This window comes from Osmerus eperlanus, chromosome 11 (assembly GCF_963692335.1).
Source record: "Osmerus eperlanus chromosome 11, fOsmEpe2.1, whole genome shotgun sequence".
Classification (NCBI taxonomy): Eukaryota; Metazoa; Chordata; class Actinopteri; order Osmeriformes; family Osmeridae; genus Osmerus; species Osmerus eperlanus.
The window spans coordinates 8,060,095-8,080,641 of record NC_085028.1 but is presented as its reverse complement, the minus strand read 5'-3'; the positions used below and the strand labels follow the sequence as shown (position 1 = coordinate 8,080,641).

The 20,547-nt window shown below is 48.5% G+C and overlaps 3 protein-coding genes across 5 annotated transcripts; 2 read left to right on the top strand and 1 right to left on the bottom strand.

The window, feature by feature from the left end:
- The first annotated feature begins 626 nt into the window (after nt 1-626).
- cbln18 (cerebellin 18) lies at nt 627-2,854 on the top strand. The gene is made up of 5 exons (XM_062473001.1): nt 627-710; nt 1,244-1,346; nt 1,627-1,806; nt 2,053-2,184; nt 2,307-2,854. Exons 2-5 carry the CDS (start codon nt 1,247-1,249, stop codon nt 2,612-2,614), a joined length of 720 nt encoding a protein of 239 aa, XP_062328985.1. The 5' UTR covers nt 627-710; nt 1,244-1,246; the 3' UTR covers nt 2,615-2,854.
- Nucleotides 2,855-5,128: 2,274 nt separating this feature from the next.
- tagln (transgelin) lies at nt 5,129-11,175 on the top strand. 2 transcript variants are annotated; one of them, XM_062473055.1, is made up of 6 exons: nt 5,129-5,306; nt 8,484-8,520; nt 9,587-9,778; nt 10,032-10,203; nt 10,346-10,448; nt 10,650-11,175. In XM_062473055.1, the coding sequence occupies exons 2-6, from the start codon at nt 8,509-8,511 to the stop codon at nt 10,792-10,794; spliced, it is 624 nt and encodes a 207-aa protein (XP_062329039.1). In that variant the 5' UTR covers nt 5,129-5,306; nt 8,484-8,508; the 3' UTR covers nt 10,795-11,175. The 2 variants fall into 2 exon arrangements, with proteins under 2 accessions (XP_062329039.1, XP_062329040.1); XM_062473056.1 differs by lacking the exon at nt 8,484-8,520 and having other exon boundaries at nt 5,131-5,306.
- Nucleotides 11,176-11,301: 126 nt separating this feature from the next.
- On the bottom strand, nt 11,302-20,366 carry pcsk7 (proprotein convertase subtilisin/kexin type 7). 2 transcript variants are annotated; one of them, XM_062472916.1, is made up of 16 exons: nt 20,239-20,366; nt 18,478-19,013; nt 18,087-18,221; nt 17,652-17,817; nt 17,200-17,290; nt 16,865-16,919; nt 16,501-16,639; nt 16,306-16,406; nt 15,299-15,466; nt 15,065-15,169; nt 14,557-14,659; nt 13,169-13,325; nt 12,933-13,027; nt 12,748-12,853; nt 12,492-12,609; nt 11,302-12,331 (listed from the first exon to the last, which is right to left on the bottom strand). In XM_062472916.1, exons 2-16 carry the CDS (start codon nt 18,961-18,963, stop codon nt 12,101-12,103), a joined length of 2,256 nt encoding a protein of 751 aa, XP_062328900.1. In that variant the 5' UTR covers nt 18,964-19,013; nt 20,239-20,366; the 3' UTR covers nt 11,302-12,100. The 2 variants fall into 2 exon arrangements, with proteins under 2 accessions (XP_062328900.1, XP_062328901.1); XM_062472917.1 differs by lacking the exon at nt 15,299-15,466.
- Between the last annotated feature and the right edge of the window lie 181 nt (nt 20,367-20,547).

Genomic DNA, 20,547 nt, shown 5'->3' with positions numbered 1-20,547 from the left:
TCCCACACCCGCACCTAGCCCCGCCCCATCCTCAGGTATGGGAACCAAACCAGGTGATGAGGGACCCCTGATTGACTGATAAACCTGTTCCACGCCAATGACACCATTGGATCCCAGAAACTTGTCAACAATGGCCTTTATAACCATCCACTCATGTACCACCTAACCTGGCATCCATGGGAAGGATGGAAAATAGACACTACTGTCATATTAAAACCTATTGTCCTTTACTGAACAGACAGATAGAAAGATATGAGATATATTTTTTCTTAACTTTCTTTTCATGGCCCGAGGGCATAGCAAGAAATAGGATTGTCTTGATCGCTGAACATGATCAGAGCTCTCCTTTGGGACCCTGTGTGTATCCTTGTGTGTGTGTGTCTGTCTATGTATGAAAAGAAGATATATGTGTATATGTCAGCACATTTGTGTGTGTGTGTGTGTGTAGGAAATTTGTGTGCATACGTTTGTGTGTGTATTTTTGTGTGTACAGGAGATGTGTGTGTTTGTGTGTGTGTGTGTGTGTACAGGAGAACGTGTTCTGTCTTTCTTCATTCAGAGGGCAGGGCTACCTGTAAAGCACCAACACCTCCCCCAGCATAAAACTGCAGCAGACCTGACCAAGGGCTCCCAGGTCTGCTCACCTTCACACACACACACACATACTGGGCCCTCAGCAAGCAGAAGAAGTGTTTCCCTACAGCATCACAGTAAGTTCTGCAGAATCTGTGTGACTGTATGTATGTATGTATGTATGTATGTATGTATGTATGTATGTATGTATGTATGTACTGTATGCATCGGTATTGCTTGATGTTTAGACAGAGTCAATCAGTCTAATTAGATGATGTCATGGTGAGGATTCTGGAGTGGATATAGTTTTCCACAAGATGAGTAGTCTTTGAGAAGTTTAATTTTAAGACTTGGACTTGAACATCATGATGAATTGTGTGCTTGTTTGAAGTTTAACATAATATTTGAGAATATTACAATAATGAGGTCATTAACTTGTATGGTAAACATGCCACTGTTCTAGGAATGCTTCATGCCACTTTTCTAACTAAAGCAGTCTTCTCATGAAGGAACTGTGTATCAGTTTTCTGCTACTTATGTTACTTTACAGAATTGCCTGTAGCTTTCCGGGTTATACTAACTGAAAAAGTGTGTCCTCTAACGCATTGAGGGTTATGTGTCTATCTTTCTGTATCTAATCGTGAGTGTTTTTGGCTACATCTTGATTCAGAACATGAAGCTAGTTGAAGTGTCGGCTCTTTGCCTCTTGGGGATTCTAAGTCTCTGTGTCAGTGTGGAAGCGGGAATGTTCGACATCATGAAAGAAGCAGCGCGTAAGAGACACCCTCATCCTCTTCAGCTTCATCATCCCAAGTTTATATGTTGACCTGGACACAAACTATCAAGTGTGACTTGTGGAACTCAACTTCCCTTCTGCCTTCTCCTTGTCCCCCTTCTCCACCCTCCACCCTCCCCCCACACCCCTGCTCCAACCATCCATCCCACACTCCCACCACCCTCTCTCCTCTCCCTCCGATCTCCCCTCACACACTTTACCACTCCCCCATCTGACCCCTCTTCTACCCCCTCCCCATCTTCCCCTCCCGCCCCCAGTGACCTACCCCGGCGCCCTGCCCTGTGGGAACTGGGACTGTGACTGTGCCTTCAAGCGCCAGCGTGGCTGCTGCTGCGCGGCCAACGATATGGGTCAGCTGGAGGAGCAGACCTTCATGAGGATGGTGAACCTCTGGCAGCAGCTGATCACTCTGGACGGAAACCTCAGTGAGCTCACAGGTAGGACACACACCTGGCCATGCACACACACATGGCCTGTGGTAAAACACACACCTGGTCAATGGTAACACACCTGGCCGGTGGTAACACACACACACCTGGCCGGTGGTAACACACACACCTGGCCGGTGGTAACACACACACCTGGCCGGTGGTAACACACACACCTGGCCATGCACACACCAGTGTGCACACACTCACAGCTCTTAACTAATGAACCCTACTTTATGTGTGTGTGTGAATCAGACAACAGCAAGATAGCATTCAGAGCGTCCATGCCGTCCAGTTCCACATGTTTTGGACCCTACACCAGCAATGTGCCTATCCCCTACACCTCCATCTCCCTCAACGATGGACATGGATACAACCCTGCTCTGGGTAAGACACACACACATGCAGTACACACATGCAGTACACCCATGCACACACGCACACATACACAAACAAACATACACACACAACCATGCCCCCCTTCTCCCCTAACCGTCTGCTTCCTCCAGGGGTGTTCACGGCCCCCCGCACTGGCCTCTACTCCTTCGCCTTGTCGGTCTACTCCAACGTGGGTAACCCCACCGCACGGCTGTACCACCAGGTGCAGCTGAAGAAGGACGGCCAGGTGGTGGCGTGTGTGTGGGAGGACAACCGCGAGGACCAGGAGGACAGCGGCACCCAGACGGTCCTGCTGTCCCTGCGCAGGGGCAACCAGGTGTACGTGGAGCTGCTCTCTGGAAGAATGCTGTGTGGGAACACAGACATGAACGGCAACTCCTTCACTGGATACCTGCTGTACCCTCTCGCTGAGGAGTAGACACACACTTACATACACACACACGGATGTTGTGTGCACACACACCCACACACACACACACACAAACACAAACAGATAAACTTGTATTGTATGTACTTGTTACACCCACGTGAAAAAAACCCATGTACCGGTATATAGATGTTGTACGCACACACACCAACATATCGACTCTTCAGAACCTTCCATGTTAAGAGATATTGTCTCCCTGTATGAATAAAATCTGTTTTGTTACATCCGGAATGTTTGTCCACTGGGGTTATTATTACTAAGGTCTTCAACATTTCAGGATAAATTAGACTGATTCTGTAAATTGTTGTTATGCTTATTATACCCAAGAAGACTTTTCTGGAATCAAAACTAGAGCACTCTATTAGCTACTTAATCGACAGAGGGCATTAACAACAACACAAAATGTTAACAGGACTTTGCTGGGATCACGTGTTTAAGCCAGGGGTAAGCCTTGTAAACACAGTGTCCTGTGTGTCTCCATGTGGTGAGTGATGGCAGCACCTAGGGAGAGCAACGCACACTGTCTGTCATGTAAACAGTCATCTGAAGGAGGACCACTGCTGGTGTCAAACACACACACACCACGCTCACTCACTCACCCACCAACACCTATGGGACTTACATGCACAGACACACATGAACATATCCATGCACACACACACACACACACACACACACACACATATATACACTACATATATTAAACTACGATCTGAAGTCTCCAGAGTGTGAGTGTATAAACAGAGACATAGCAGTCATTCCTGCAGAGTGACCAGGGGACGTCTGAACATGACTTCGCCAACATCATCCCAGATAGTGGAAGAGATAACTGGATCTGGAGTCGGTCGAAGTTAATCACTCTCTGTGGTATTCGATTATTGTAAACATGAAACATAAACAACAAACAAAACAGAACAACACTAAAAAAAAGACACTGATTTGCAAAAAGACAAAGACAAACAAAACCCCAAAATACATTTGCCAGAAACAAGAATATTTTCCTGCATGTTGACTCTCTGTTCCCATCTCAGAATGTACATGTTTACAGTAACTAACCATAAACATGATAAACATGTTTACAGTGAGTAACCATAAACATGATAAACGTTTTTACAGTGACTAACCATAAACATGATAAACATGTTTACAGTGACTAACCATAAACATGATAAAAATGTTTACAGAAACTAACCATAAACATGAGAAACATGTTTACAGTAACTAACCATAAACATGAGAATCACGTTTACAGTGACTAACCATAAACATGAGAAACATGTTTACAGTGACTAACCATAAACATGTTTCTCATGTTTACAGTGACTAACCATAAACATGAGAAACATGTTTACAGTAACCAACACATGATGAACACAGAGGAGGAATAAGACACACCGACAGACTGTAGGAAAATATGCTGGAGAGAATGTGAGACAGGGTTAGCGGATCTGGTTAGCATCCTGGATGAGGTACATTGGGATGGACATGCGCACACACACACACACACTGAGAGTTTGGCTATGAGGAGTATTAGAACGGGCATGTCTCACCAGTGATAATACACGTACACACACGTACACACACACACACACACACTTAGAAGCCCAGCTGGCGAAGAGCATCTTGGACATAAATGGTGTTATCTGCTGTGAGAGTGTGATTCCTTTCCTCATAATTAACCAACCTCTTCCTCCAGTCTCATTTCTACTGTCATTTTTCTTTTCAAGGATACTCCATTTCCAAATCCTTACTTTCTTGCTCTATAATGTTCCTTCCAGTTCTATAAAAAAAACAGGTTTCAAGAACCTGAGAACCAGGGAATGTGTGTGGTGGAAACATCCTTCTTTACCAAAACTAGCTTATTCAACACACTTCCCTTCATCCTTTTTGTCTTTCTCGATTCATGTGTTGCATTCTTTCACTCCCTCTGTATCCTTCCATCCTTTCATCCTTCTTTCTCCTGGCGCGGGCTGGAGGCCTGGTGTGGTGAGGTATGGAGAGAATTCCTGCTGACCAAACTGAAGCCTGCTGGCAGCTTGCTTCCTCCCCTCTCTCCTCCCCTCCTCTCCTTTTCCGTCCTCTTTTTCTTTGGTGCAGGCCTGACCTAATATGGCTGTGACTTTTTTACTAGACCGAGAGAGAGAGAGAGAGAGAGAGAGAGAGAGAGAGAGAGAGAGAGAGAGAGGGAGAGAGAGAGAGAGAGAGAGAGAGAGAGAGAAAAGAGAGAGAGAAAGAGAAAGAGAGAGAGATGGAGTGTTTAAAACTACAGATGAAGGAGAGAGAGATGGAGAGAGAAAGAGAGTGAAGACAAGAGAGAGAAACTAAAGGAGACAGAGAGCGATACAGAGAGAGAATTACACAAAGAGAAACAGAGAGAGAGGGTTCCAGAAAAAGGCTTAAAGGGCATGCCCTTTTAAGGATAAAGTTTCCTTTTCCCTTGCTCCCTCCCTCCATCCCTCTCTCCTTCCCTTTCCTTCCCTCTCTTTCTCTCTCTCCCCCAGACTGAAGTGGTGAAGTCATTCTCCTGGTCTGATCCTTTTAAGTCGTCAACTTTTGAAGGAGGGACTCTGTCTGGACGAGACAAATACAAACACTCCTTCACCTCAACACACACGGGAACACACATACATACTCTCGCCCTGACTCTTGCAGAGGAAAGACTCTTCTTCCATCCTTACACACAGTGAGTATCTCTCTTTACTTCTCTTCACAGGCTGGAGTACAGTGTGAATAACAGGAGATAGGAGGTTGTCAGTCTGGTGGATTGGTTCAGTGTAAATTAGTATGTGACTGTGGCCTGGTCTAGCCTGGCCTGATCTAGCCTGGTCTGGTCTAGCCTGGTCAGTTTTTGCCTGGTGTGGTCCCATGTCTTTCAGTGTACAATCCAACATCATTAAGACAATAACGGAAGCTACATTGTGTACGTTTCTTTGAGGAGTTTTTTTGTGGAGTATGAACCTGTTTGGACCATGTTGATGTTTAGATCAAGTTAGAACCTCCAGTTAGTTCTAGAACTCTTGGACAGGGATAGAACCTGTACCTTCTGCTTTGGACCAAACAAGTTCTAGCCTCAACCCATCCATTTGACATGTTACCAACCTTTACAGAATGCTGTTGAACTGTAAAGTGTTCACAAGCTAGACCTGGGATATGTAACAAAACATAACACGAACAATGTGCTAGGGTCATGAACTTTACCTGAACACTGCAGCTTTTTAGTCTCCCTAAGCCTAACCCTAAATCTTTGTCTTGAACTGAATCATTGCAATAATTCAACTGCGCAGGATATTTCTCTTTATCAAGTGTCTCACCATCATTGTATGGGTGTGTGTGTGAGGGGGGGGGGGGGGGGGGGTAGGGGGCAGGGGGGGTCTGGGTAAAAACAGAGGTGCTGAAAGACATAGTATGTGGTTAGAGTGTGACAGAGGTCCCGTTTGAGGATGGCATGAACAAATACTTGGGGAGTACCTGACTTGACGATGCAAGGACACAAATGGATCAGCCCTATATTCACCAATTGTTAGTCACGAATCAAACGTTTTACGTTCAAGTAGCTAGTCTGTGTGTGGTACTGTAGCTGATTTGTGTATGTGGAGATGTAGAGGGACCACAGGGAGCAGCTGAGGTGATTTAGAGGGAGGAGCTGATGTTTACAGAGGAGATGAGAGGCAGAGGCCCCTCCTGCTGCTGACTAACTTGCATACTTCAGTTTGCTTTGGTAAATGAGGACTGCCTTACATGGAGCTGCACTGAAGATCCAGGAGCTAGCAGAACGACATCATGACTAATGGAGACAAGTGCTACACATCTGCTGAAGCACACACACACACAAATGCACACACAAAATACAGAGAGACAGAGAGAGAAAGAGACACACTGAGAGATGATAGACAAAGATACAGTGAGAGAGAGACAGAGACAGAAAGAGAGAGAGACAACTGTACCTCAGAAACCTTGATATAGTTATGAGGCATGGGCCTGCTTCCAACAGTCATCCCCTAAGCACACTAAACTACACAGCTTCATGTCCCAGCGGGCCATGTCAACCAGTGAAAGTACGGTCGAAGATAACAACATTTGGAAAAGAGGGTGGAAAATTGTGTTTGAGCGGCCAAAAACAGCCAGGTCAGATTAACAGTCCTGCTGTCTGTGAATTGAAAGAAGTGTTGAGATTAGATAAGCGTGAGAAGTAGTGAAAAAAGGAGACAGCTGGAGCTGCTTTAGCAGTTAGCGTTCCAACAGTAGCAGCAGCCAAACTCCCTGAGGAGCTGCTGACCAGCAGCACGGGCAGATAAGGCGAGCTGCACTTCCCTTCCTGAGGCAGAGCAGAACTAGTAGGCTAGGTTAGACTGGGCTATACTAGGCTAGACTAGGCTGGGCTGGGCTAGGCTAAAATAGAAAAAAAGATATATATTGTTGGGCAACTGCTGGGCTAAACTTACTTATTGGCATTGAAGTTTCAGTTGAGAGACTGGAGCCCAACGACTTCCTGTTTTTAAGGGGTGGTAGCCAACTGGGTTGCCATGGCGAGGCAAAAACACAGTAGACTAACAGACATGATTGGACAGAAGAGTGATGATGTAATTGTTCTATTATACTTAGTCACACATGCACGCACACACGCACACACGCACACGCGCACACGCATCCAGACACACACACACGCACAGAGGCCTGATTGCAATACAGTCTGAGTAAAGAGCATTGGTTCCAACCTGACAGCAGAGGTCACACAGCAGATTAATACCAGGCGTAAAACTGGGTCCCCGAGGGCCCTTGTAACCTCTCAGGACTGTATGCAGGAACACAGACAGACTGGAGGGCAGGGAGGAGCAGAGAGGACAGAGGACAAGAGAAGGGCTGACGAAGACAGAAGAGGTAAAGAGGGTCTGAGGATAGGAAGGAAGGAAGGAATTGAAGATGAATTAGAGGGCCAGGGAGGAGTCAAAGGATGGTGAGAAGAAGGGTAGAGGGGCAGGCTGAGGGTAAATAGGCCAGTAAGTGAAGGGGTTAGGGGAGGTAGGGGGAGATGTAAGGTGGGGAGGGTGGTAGAGCGGGGTGAGTGAGGGTATATCCACAGAGAGAACGGAGGTCCCCTGATGAGCTGCTACTCTGTGTATGACTGCCAAACATGATGACACAGCAGCCTTCCACACTAATGTCTGTATAATGGCAGCGCAGTGTGTGTTTGTGTGTGTGTGTGTGTGTGTGGGGGGGGGGGGATATTTCATGTGTGGGATCTGTCCCTAACCCCCTGGGAGAGGACAGGTGTGTTAGTGTAACCTGGCCTGTACATCTGGAGGCCTCACAGCCCTGGTGTAGTTACTCTCACGATGGCATCAAGCTCCCTGTCAGCACCCAGTGTTGGACTGGCAGCAGTCATCCCCTCCAGCCCTGACACGGCTCCCAGCCTTGCATACCAGCCACCCAGCCCGGCACAAACCAACGCCCTGGCTTTGTCGGTTGGTTACCTCCTCCCACAATGATGCCAAGAAGTCAAACCCAACCCCTGGGCCTGGATAGAGGGGTTCTGGTTGAATTTAAAGCAAATTCTGAAGTAGATGAGGGACTAATATAAAGAATAAAGTAGCTCTTGTTCGAGTGGTCACTTGCTCAAAGTTTTCTACCTTTTAAATATGTGGGTTCAGGCATCTTTTGCTGTTACTGTTTTACTGTTGTCACGGGAAACCATCTCTGATGGCTCCGGAGTCTGTGGTAGAATGAATGGATAACCCACGGTAACATTCAATGAAATACCGGGAGGAATGCGACTTCCAGGTGTAGTTTTTCCAATCAGAAAGCAGCATCAAGGTGACCTTCAAGGCCGTGTAAAGTGTAACCTCTAACCTTTGACCTACAGGCAGAGGTGGTGACCTGACATCGAGATGGCAGCACAGGTGACAGAGCTAAAGGCTGTGCATTGATATGGGCTTCGCTCTGCTACCTGGCCCCTAAGCAAATAGAAAAAAAGACAAACTTGTTTTGCACAAGCAATGGTGTCTGTAAAGCAGACACCATTGCGTGTGTGTATGTGTGTGTGTGTGTGTGTGTGTGTGTGTGAGAGAGAGAGAGAGAGAGAGAGAGAGAGAGAGAGAGAGAGAGAGAGAGAGAGAGAGAGAGAGAGAGAGAGAGAGAGAGAGAGAGAGAGAGAGAGAGAGAGAGAGAGAGAGAGCTTGCTGATAAAAGAGCTCCCATTGTGCATCACTTTGGCTCAGCTAACCTCGATAGCATGATCTGGATCAAAGTGGACTGAAGTGATGCTCATTCGGAGACAGGCAGTGCCATCTGATGTTGGGTTAATATGCTGTGCTGGGTATTGTGAGTGGCTGTGTCAAATACACACCTTTTCAAACACACTGCTCTTCACATATGTCTGTATCTACGTTTCTATACACGTATGTGAGTGTGTTTCTGTGTGTACGTGTTTGTGAACGTACAAACTGTCCAGAGTAATTTGCATGTGTGGGCATGTGAGTCTGCCTGTTCTCACAGAGCTGCTGAATATGCCATGACAGTGATGCCTGTTTTTGCCCGATGTTGAAATGTATTGAGTACATAGCAGAACCAGGCCACATACCAGGTCATACAAGGTCATCATTTACTTGTTAGACACAAATACTGCATGGTTGAGACTTGTGTTATGCTGTCATAGATCAGGGTCAGGTGATGTTAACTATTTTCCTAGTCTTTCTTTCTGTCCACAATCTAATGGAGCCACTTGAGAGGTAAGAGCAGGAGAAGGCTGTATTCATGCTGCCCCAGCCAGGAGAGACTTACAGTACATTGTAGATCGACAACTCCACATGTAACCCTGGCAAAACTGACATTTTGCTTTTGTTTTGACATCCTCTCTACTCTCACCCTCCTATCATCTCTTTCCTCAATTCCTCCCCACTGCCTCTTCCCATCCCTCCCCTCCATCCCGCTCTCTCTTTCTTTCCCCCTCCCCTTCCCCCTGTCCAGCAAGGAGCGGGCATGGCCAACAAGGGTCCATCATATGGCATGAGCCGTCAGGTCCAGGATAAGATCGATAAGAAGTACGACCCGGAGCTGGAGGTCATGCTGGTGGAGTGGATTGTGGCCCAGTGTGGCTCCGGGGTGGCCAGGCCAGAGGAGGGCAAGCTGGGCTTCCAGGCCTGGCTGAAGGACGGATGTGTGAGTGGGCCTGCCGGACCACCCAACATCTTAAACAGCTCACTTACAAACACACGTTAGAGAGTAGAGGGATGAGCCCGGCTCGAGGGATTTGAACTGGAAATCATCCAGTGTCTAATGAAAGTATCTGCTCGTTGTTCTGTATGTCCCTGTCTCGCTCTCTCCATCCTCTCCCCCTCCTCTCCTTCTCCCCCTATCTCTCCTCATTCCCTCTCTCTTTCCATCTCTCCTTCGCTCCCTCTCCGTCCCCCAGGTTCTCTGTGAGCTTATCAACAGCCTGTATGACGGAGACAAGCCTGTGAAGAAGATCCAGAGTTCCCCCATGGCCTTCAAGCAGATGGAGCAGATCTCCCAGTTCCTGAGCAGTGCTGAGCGCTACGGGGTCACCAAGACAGACATGTTCCAGACCGTGGACCTCTGGGAAGGTCATAACCAAGGCACACACACACACAAACACACACACCCTCACACACATGTACACCCTCACCCTACCCAGAACACAAGACCTAGGTACCTGTGAGGACTTGGTATGTCGTGTCCCTGACTGGGCCTGTGGTTTTATTCCAGGGAAGGACCTGGCAGCGGTTCAGCGGACCCTGATGGCGCTGGGCAGTCTGGCCGTCACCAAGGAGGATGGAACCTACCGCGGAGACCCCAACTGGTTCTTCAAGTGAGTCACATGACCCTGCAGCTATGACCTCATTGCGGGACACAGTGACCATAGTATTTGGTGTGTGTTCCTCTGCAAGCATGCTGTAAACTGATGGACGGTGTCTGTTTGAACAGGGAGATCCTATCAACTCCTGTTTTTTTTCTATGCAGAAGTTTAGAGCAAGTCTGTTTTAAATCCATTTCCAATGTTCCCTTGTAGGAAAGCCCAGGAGAACAGGCGGGACTTCAGCGATGACCAGCTGAAAGAGGGGAAGAATGTGATTGGCTTACAGATGGGAACCAATAAGGGGGCTTCCCAGCAGGGCATGAGTTATGGACGACCCCGACAGATCCTCAACAACTGAGAACCCAGACCACTCTCCAACAAACCCGTTTAAACCTACCCCCCCAACCATCTCCCCACATGTCCCCCTTGCCTCACCCCCACCTTCCTTACCCTAATACCAGTCTTCCACATGCCCCCCACCACCACCCTCCCCCACCTCCACTCCCATCTTTTGACCTTGCACAAGCATTCTGATCACCCCTAACCCTAAATCTAGAAAATTGGATTTTGCAGATGGCTTGGGATTGTTTAGCAACATTGAAAGGTTTAGGTTTTAATTACCATGCAATGGGTGAAAGTCGAAAGTTTATCTCCCCTGCTTCACCTGTAACAGCTCCACCTAACAGCCCAGTATTTTTGTACATTGTCTTATTAAATAATGACTTTGAAATACTTAAAACTTCTCATATAATCTGTTGTGTTGGTGTCAGTGTGTATGTTTCAGTTAGTGACACTAATTTGATTTGCTGTATACAGTTCAGGTGTGTTTGGGTTTGTGTGCGTGTGTCAATCAACCAGACAGATGTGTTCCACGTTATTATTTTATTGGTAGTCTCTTCTGTCAATCACAGCTACACCCGGAGTCCTACACATGTCAATGCAACATTGACATGTGTAGGACTCCGAAAACAAAAATAGAATCTCTTTCAGGTTTTGACAGTTTATATAAAATCACACATGTGTGACTGTACAACAGAACACATTGTCCTCGCGCAACTGTGTAGTATATATATTTTATACTCCATTTAAAAAACACATTCACCCTCAACCACACAGCCACTTATATACACATCAGTCATCCACTATCTCTCACACACACACACGCACGCACGCACGCACGCACACACGCACACACGCACACACACACCAAATAAAGTTCAAGTACTGCTGAAAATAAGTTTTGCACCAAATAAAATTCCTCAAAAATATCCCACATCATGGTTTCAAAGCAGAAAAATATTCAAAAAGAATGTACTTGCTAAAATAAATCAATTTTTTTATGCATTCACCAGAATACTCACACAGAACATTTTAATACCTTCCCAAAGTGCAATACTCTCACAGACTATAATCCCATGGGCTCCATTTAATGAGGGCCCTTTCGAACTTGAATCAAAATGCTCAATCACACAGATTTGCACACACACTCGCACGCTGCATTCAGATAAAAGGCCACAGGTAGGGGATGTTTGGGGAGGGGGGTAGAAGAGGGGTTGGAGGTAGTCCAGTCTGCCCGCCTCTCCTCTAAGGCTGTCACACAACCTCTCCGGAGTCCAGACCCCCAAACACAGTCTCTCTTGGGGGTATAGGGTTGTTCTCCACTGCTATGTGTTGTCTCCAGTGACCAAAGGCACCTTGACCTCAGAGTCCAGCCCCGCCTGCTGCTCCATGTCTGAGCTGGCCCCCTCCGGGTCTCCCCTCCTCCGGGCCCCCCGGCCCCCCCGCGGCCCCCAGCCTCGCACACACAGCTGACGCAGGTCCAGGTGGGCTAGCGTCACCTCCAGGGTGTAGTACAGAGACCAGAACAGGGCAAAGCACCCCAGCAGGAGCAGAGACTGGGGGGGGAGAGACAGAGGGAGGGAGGGAAGGAAGAAAAGGTGATGGAAAGAGAGAGGGATTAGGAGCATAAATTAGGTTAAAAAAATATGTGAAACAACGAGAAAAGAAACTACCAAAACAAGTTGTGAATGAGTGAGTGAATGCGTGTGTATCTACCTTGAGGCTGTTGGAGGTGAAAGGGCTGATGCTCTCAGCAGGTATGTCCAGTCCTGGGGGGCAGGGCAGAGAGAAGCTGCTGTCCAGATACTGCCCCCCCATGGCCTCCTCTACCAGCCTGTCAATCAACACACAGCCCATCAACACACAGTACCTTCCCCCAAAGTGACAATCAACACACACAGCCATGTACGTGTGTGTGTGTGTGGCAGGTGTGCGTGTGTGTGTGTGTAACGTGTGTGTAGCGTGTCCTCACCTCTGCCTGTCCTTGACCTGGCTGAAGGCCAGAGAGGAGCCGTAGAGTGTGAGCTTCCAGTGCTGCAGGATCCCTACTGCAGAGCACACCTGGCTGGAGGGGTCTCCTGGGGGGGGGGGGGTCTTGGTGAAGTTGTATTGGGGTCATTCTGTTGTCATATTGTGGTCCTATTGTGAGATACTTACTGTAGTCAGAGAGCAGCAGCGTGTACTGTCCCTCTGCTCTCTCTCCCCAGCAGCGCACCGTGGAGAAGGTCCAGTCCTGGTACCCTGACGGGTCCCTGACACACACACACACACACACACACACACAGAGTGAATACATATCGAAAAAAGACATGTCTAACAATCAATTCAAACATGGCATCCTTCATGCTTGTAAGCTATGATGTGCATGTGTGTGTGTGTGTGTACGCATTCACCTGTCAATGACGCGCCTGGCTCCGATGAGCGACGTCATCCCGCTGGGGCAGAGCAGCACCACCTCCACGTTGCCACGGCAGGGGTGGGCTATCGTCACGGTGACGGATACATGCTCCAGCGTCTGCATCCCCGATTGGCTGAGGTCATCAGCCGTGACTGGAGAAGGGGGGCATGCGAGGAGGGGGTGTGGGGGAGGACAGGAGAGGAGAGGAGGGGGTGCGGGGTAAACAGGCAGAGGAGGACTGGTCAGAAAAGGGGTGTGAGACCTGCAGTCCAGCTGATCACAATCATACTGCTCCCTTCCTTCCTTTCTCCACCCCCTCCCTCCCCCGCTTCCTTAGTACAGTGCAGTGCTGATAGCTAATGGGGTTCTAACCTAAGACTGCCTCACCATGAAGGCCAACGCACCCACCCTGAGGAGGAGAGAGAGAGAAGAGGAGCCGGAGGAGGAGGAGAGCAGCTCCTCAACAAATTTAAGATACCTTTTACTCTCTTCCCTTCACATAACCCCATCACTCCTCCTAAATCCAGCTTCTTTCTCTCCCCTCCTTCATTCTCACCCCCACATCCTCCCTCTCCTTGTGAATGTGACTGACAGCATTGACCCTAACCTGGCATGCAACATTGGCAGTCCATTCTAGACCCCAGCGATGGATGACAGTAGCACACACACCTCATTGCACTTTAACTGCTGTTTTTCTTTCCAAAACCAACAATATATCTTGTTGCCTGTATCTTTCTCCATCTCCAGCCAAAACACATGCCACCCCCACCACTAAACTATGTTCTACCAATGGGAATTATGACTGATTTTTCACTATGAGATTTGTCACTGAGTGAATTCATTTCTAAGTGTGCAATGATAGATTAGTAGAATAGTAATTTTGCCATGGTCAGCAACTCTTGCACCGGTCTGTCCCCCAGTCAGTGAGAGAGAACTCACACACACACCTAACCACAGAGGGGCCATGAAAGAGGGTTAGGCAGGGAGAGAAAAGAAGGAAGGAAAAGAGATGTCTGTGCTGTGATGAGGTCAGTGTGTGTGAGAGAGAGAGAGAGAGAGAGAGAGAGAGAGAGAGAGAGCAGAAAGAGAGAGAGAGAGCAGAGAGAGGGAAGGAGGGAGGGACAGTAGAACATTGCCTAATAAGGACACAGAGCTGATATTCTCCAGGGAGGGAGACTAAGTCTACAGTAGGACACTGGTGTTGACAGCAGGGAGTACACACTCTGAACTGTAAATGTAAATGATCCCTCCACACAGACAAACACAGATCAGCAATAGGACAGACTGGCCAATGGCAGACTAGAGCAGACAGACAAACACGGAGTAAGACAGTTGGCAGACAGACAGATAGACACGCAGTAAGACAGCTGGCAGACTAACTACCATTCCAGGTGAGTGCAAGTTTGTTGGGATAGGTTAGAATAGGCTCCTCCTTCTTCAGTACTGGGCTCGCATAGGACACCAGGAAAGGAACCGACTCCCACACCTGGAATCACATCCCACAAGCTAGGTTAGGGGAACGCATGATGTGGATGTGTCTCATCCTTCATGTATGGATCCGAGCCCACAACCAGAACACGACACTCAGAATGGACTGTTCAGGCCGTGTCAGCAGGTTCCTGTCTCATCGATTACAACCACAGCGTAGTTCTCTCTCCTATTGGATGACACGCTCTGTCATGTACATGCACATAGGCCAAATCCTATTTAAGAAGTTTAAGGGGAACAATACCACAGGGAAAGCTTCATATTGTGCTGATGAAACCGTTTACTGGCTGTCTGTAGCCTGAGGGTTTAGTTACTTATAATGAGCTCACTTAACTTTAAAGTATGCTTAATCTAGCTTTGACAGTGAAAATGGTATTGATAATATCTGTGTGTGTGTGTGTACCTTGGCAGCATTGACCAGTCTCCAGGCGTTGAGCAGACCGAACCCATGTTTGTGGCTGTGGTGGAACCCTGCCCCGTTCACCTTCCAGTCCGCCCGCGTGTCATACTGCAAACACACGCCTCCTAAATAAACACCCAACTTGCACACAGTTCATGCACCCCCCCCCCCCCCCCACACACACACACAGGCTCACCTACCACAGACCCCCCCCCGCCCCCCCCGCCCCCTGCGTACCTGCGTGGCGGTGTAGGTGATGATGTGCTGGACGTCCCTCCAGGTGAGGCAGGGGCGGACCTGCAGCATCAGGGCCACCATGCCGGCTGCCAGGGGCGCGGCTGCAGACGTGCCCGTGTGGCCGTCCGTGCAGCCTGTGCCGTGCTGCATGGACCAGTCTGACGTCACCTGCACACACACACACACACGCACACCGTTCATGCCAGTCTCCGTGTGTACTGTGTGCACTACCGTGTGACGCCGTGAACATGAATCCCGTGGTCAGTGTGTGTGTGTGTGTGTGTGTCTGCGCTCTGTAAGGAGGATAGTAAATAACAGCTGGCTCAGAGGCAGCACTACATTCAGCGGCACTGTTGTACTGCTGATGGCCAGAGAGCAGGGGGGGCGTGGGGGCAGGAGGATCTGAAAGTGTATATAGATGCACAGACAGGGGGGATCATTCATTTAAGGAGGGGCAGGGGCTTGACAGCCATAGGAGAGGGGAAAATGGGAGAGAGAAAGAAGACAGAACGAGAGAGAGAGAGAGAGAGAGAGAGAGAGAGAGAGAGAGAGAGAGAGAGAGAGATATCAAGAGTGAGCCTTAGGAATGTTCTGGTGACCACTGGATCTGTGTTGTGGTGTAGTGGGTGTGGCCTCTTGGTGCCACCAATCCCAGCATGGGTTTCTACGTCATTGCCCAGACCACGTTTCCATGGTGATGGTACCAAACAGCAGCAAACAGAGCAGAGCAGTGCTCTCCTTCACTCTATACTTCATCCCTCTCTCTGCCTTCACCAGCTTCCTCCTCATCCTCCTTTCCAGAACCCTCTCTCTGCTAATCTCATTGACCATCGCTATGTTTAGAGTGAGTTTATGTATGGGTCTGTGTTCGTAAGTATATTGGTGTTTGTATATATGCATTTGAGTGTGTGCATATATGAAAGTGTGCGCGAATAGGTGTGAGCGTGCCAGTGTGTTCATATGGTTGCATGAGTGTGCATGTGTGTGTGTACTAATGGTAAACTCACAATGCTTCTCATCTTGACCCCCCCACTGCTGAAGGTGACAGCCAGCATGGAGGCACACTCCTCCGCATAGAACGGCATCCTCCCGTCCTCATCCACGGCCCCTGTCACACACACACACACACACGTTTACATTATACAGTGACTCCCCAGGATTTTCTTACTTCTTTCTTAAGGGGTACACACAGACACGGTTACCTATAGTGATGGTGTAGATGGAATTGGCATAGCCATCGTAGTTGCAGTTGTCGCTATACTGGCCCCCGTTGCCACTGGCAACCACAAATATACTGCCGAAGCCCCGTCTGCCAGCGATCACCCCGTGCTGCAGCGCGGCCTAGAGGACAGATATGGAACTGTTATTGACCTGAATCCCACTGCCAGCTGGACTTCACATTAACTGAGCCTAGAGCAGCATAATCCCCCCCTGTCGGGGACTGAGTGTAATGCAATTTATTAGGAAAATATTAGTACACCTGTGTGTGCTAATAAATGTGTTTGTCTGTGTGTGTGTGTGTGTGTGTGTGTGTGTGTGTGTGTGTGTGTGTTCACACATGCAGACCTTTCCCAGGGGATGTGGCCCATCAACTGTACGTCCATCATCATCTGGTCCCCAGCTGGAGACACAAGAGGAAGAGCAGGGGTGGAGAGAGGAGAAGGAGAGATGAAGAGTAGAGGAGGAGGAGGAGAGATGAAGAGAAGAGGAGGAGAGATGAAGAGAAGAGGAGGAGAGAGTGGGCAGAGGAGGAGACAGACGAGAGGAGGGAGGGGAGAGACAAGTGGAGAAAAGGAGACAAAGCAATTTAAGAGAGCTGAGATAATAAAAACATTCTAACTGTGTGTGTGTGTGTGTGTGTGTGTGTGTGTGTATGCATGTGTACATGTCCTACTTGCTACCTGCAGCTGTATACATCGTTGACTTGGTAGTGTTTGTTGAAGGCGACAGCCTCCATGCTGTCTGTCAGCGGCCCATCCAGCACCCTGATACCTACACACACAGCCGAGACACGTTCCAGACAGATGAGGAGCGAGCAGGGACACATACCAGATACAGGGGGGACTCTGAGGAGAGGGGGCCTTGTGACAACGAGCATGAACCCCCTTGTGGCCCCCCTAAATGCAGTGTGTGAATAATTATAAACATGGTATTTCGCCTGTTAATGCCTGCAATGCAGTGAAGAAAACAATGTGACAACAATAATGGTTAATGGAACTGGCCCCTCTAACAGTACAACTGGCCCCAGCTTGCCCCCTCCCCCAGTTCAAACGATGTAGAAACACCCCTGACCTGAGAGATACCACAGGGAAGTCAGGGAGCGAGTGGGAGAGGGATTCAGACACACCCTTACCAGCCACTTTACTCCCGTAGGCCACACCCACGGCGCAGAAGCTGTTGTTGGGCACAGCGGCGATCTCCCCAGCGCAACGCGTCCCATGGTGGTTGTCACTGTGAGCGTCGGGGTGGGGCATGGGGTCTGGGTCGTTGGAGTTCAGGTCGTAGCTGCCCTCCGGACTCTGGATGGGGTGGACAGTTACACGGTGTGACCTTTATAGTACAGTTATGTCATATTACAAATCCTAGCTTGCATACAGCCATAATACACAAAGTCATAGTCGTAGTACACAAAGGCAGCACAGCTGTACAAAATGTACAAAGTACATATACTATTATTTCATTCTCACAGCCTTTCATGCCCTAATAGCTGGCTGTAATCATACGACCAGGCCAGACCAATCAGAGGGGGGGTGGCTGAATCCAGGAAGTGGAACTTCACATGACTCACATAGTTGGGCTGGATATCCTGGAGGGTGTGTTCCACACCGTCGTCAACGACAACCACGGTGACGCCGCTCCCTGTGATGTTGTACTCCCAAACGCCCGTCACGTTGATGTCCATGCCCTCCCTCAGGTCGTTGTGCTGTGATGAGGAGAAAGGGAGAGAAAGAGAAGAGGGGGACAGCGGAGAAGAGGGATATGAATCTGGGGCTGCCCATGCTCATACCTCTTCAACAGCTCTGTGAAGGAGCTCATTTCCAGAGGGGGCTGTGAGTTGTATATTAGCTCCCAGTGTTAGGTGTGAGACAGAACACAGAGAGCCCAGTGTGGTCTACAATCTCAGTTGTGAGCAAGAAAGCATAATCGTTCAGTGGTAGTCAAGTGAAGTGGGTTCTCACCAGGTGCCACTGTTTGGGGTATCTGGGGTCATTGAAGGCCACAGACCTCTTGGACCTGCTGAGCACCTGTTCCTGGGAGTGCCACAGGACATGTGGGTGAGAGGCCAGCACCTCAGCTGGACTGGCCATGCCTACCCCCTCTACCGGCCCGGCCTGATCCTCAACTCCAGCCCCAGGCTCGTCGCCAGAACCAGGCCTAGGCCTGGGCCATGCACACAGCAGGTAGTGTCCCTCCAGCTGTCCGATCTGTCCTCGGTTCTCCAGGCCAGCCTGCCGGGCCACCCTGCTGGCCACCAGGTCCAGATCCAGGGGTCCATCCTCCGTGTCTGAGTCAGCGTGCAGCCGGACCGCCCAGGATTGGCCCGGACCACATGTAGGAGGGGGGGGTGAGGGGGTGAAGACGGGGTGAACGGTCAGGAGGAGAGCCGGGGTGAAGAAGAGGAGGAGCAGGAGAGAGGGAGAAGAGGATAAAGAGGGTGATCCCATGGCAAGGCTGACACACAGTCAGACCAACCGCTCCACATCAGAGCTGCAGCCTGACAGAGGGATAGAGGAGGGAGGGAGATATGGAGGAAGGGCAGTAAACATTGTGTGAGTGTGGGACAGAGTATAAGGCAAAGTAAACAAGAGGTTATGAAAAAGGAGAGAAGAGAAAGAAAGAGGAGAGCACAACGATTAGAGAGAGAGAGACCAAAACATGAACACTCATACCAGTGTGGTATTTCACAGGCAGTAACCTGGTTTCACAACATCCCACAAGCTCCCTCGTCCAGCAGATTTATCAGCTTTATTAGCACACCGCTGCTAGCACAACTCCAGGCACTAACACGCTAGCTCAGACATCATGCTGTTAGACCCCAGAGCTGTGAGATGGTCAACACAGTTCAGGGACAACCCTCAAGTGAATACGCAGGAGCCTACTTAACAATACACGTTCAGACACGCACATGCGGGCGCACACAAACACACACAACTAATTTGTTATTTTATGATGCCTGATAAACAGGTTACCTAATACACCTGTAGGTACACCTGTTACACGATACACAAGTTTTCACGGTGATGTGACCAGCAGAGCTGTTTGACACTCACTGATCTCATTCTGTGGTCATAAAGTATGAGACGCACAATAGAAGTATGCCTTTAGATATTATAACGATATTTTGATCACACAAGTGCCTTGAAACTACACACCGCAACACTGTGTCTAAGCAACGACAGCGGAAGGAAGATAAAGCCACGAAACAAGGCAAGCCTGTTCACAAATGTAATGGAGAAGTGTACTGTAGGCTACACAGTACACTTACTAGGTTACAGTGTAGCTAGTTAGCTATTTGCCAAACAAAGATCCAATATGGCTGAATCACAAACAAATGTTAATCGCTAACAAATGCTAACCCCACATCATTGTGCTAAAGTTATGGCTATGTCCCAACCAATTTTAGCTATTGTCAGCAGAACATCGGCGAACAGTGAGGACCGTATGACTAAACTAGTGGCAGGTGGATTTAGCTCGCTTTCAAACCAAATGGCAATCAAGTACATTTTAATAGAAATTCAATGTAAATAAGTAGTGGCTAAGCATTGGCTAAGTAAGAACAAAACACATAAGTTTGACAACTCGTATTCACGCAGGGACATTGCGGATGTTATTGCCATATAATAGCTTCAAACACTAGCGTGTCCTACGTATCGTTTCAAGTGATGTATCTCAGGGTTTAACCATCACACGATAGAATAACAATAATACGATTATATTACCTTTGCGTTGAAGTCTTTACTCTATCGTTTATTTGTGAATGACACCTTCATTTTGTTTGGTATGGGAACCGCATCTATATGCTAGTCTGATGCCACCACTAGTGTTGAAACACTTCCGCAACAATCACAGTGCAAACGTCATTTCCGCAGAAATATTCTTTCTCTCCACTAAGGGGCGGAAGACCATTACAAATTCATGGGGTCGCATGCGGCAGATTCTATGAATAGTTTCAATCCGGCTTTTTTTAACGTGTTTCAAGAATTCAGTGTAGTAGTGTGTCTTTTCTTTCATTCGAGACAACTCAATCT

Coding starts and splice junctions, on each gene's coding strand:
- cbln18 (XM_062473001.1), top strand. CDS start 1,247: ATGAAGCTAGTTGAAGTGTCGGCTCTTTGCCTCTTGGGGATTCTAAGT. Junction 1,347..1,626: donor CATCATGAAAGAAGCAGCGC/GTAAGAGACACC, acceptor TCCCGCCCCCAG/TGACCTACCCCGGCGCCCTG. Junction 2,185..2,306: donor TGGATACAACCCTGCTCTGG/GTAAGACACACA, acceptor TGCTTCCTCCAG/GGGTGTTCACGGCCCCCCGC.
- tagln (XM_062473055.1), top strand. Junction 9,779..10,031: donor CCTGGCTGAAGGACGGATGT/GTGAGTGGGCCT, acceptor TCCGTCCCCCAG/GTTCTCTGTGAGCTTATCAA. Junction 10,204..10,345: donor GACCGTGGACCTCTGGGAAG/GTCATAACCAAG, acceptor GTTTTATTCCAG/GGAAGGACCTGGCAGCGGTT.
- pcsk7 (XM_062472916.1), bottom strand. CDS start 18,963: ATGGGATCACCCTCTTTATCCTCTTCTCCCTCTCTCCTGCTCCTCCTC. Junction 12,854..12,932: donor GCTGCTGCTCTCTGACTACA/GTAAGTATCTCA, acceptor CCCCCCCCCCAG/GAGACCCCTCCAGCCAGGTG. Junction 12,610..12,747: donor CAGGTCAAGGACAGGCAGAG/GTGAGGACACGC, acceptor GTTGATTGACAG/GCTGGTAGAGGAGGCCATGG.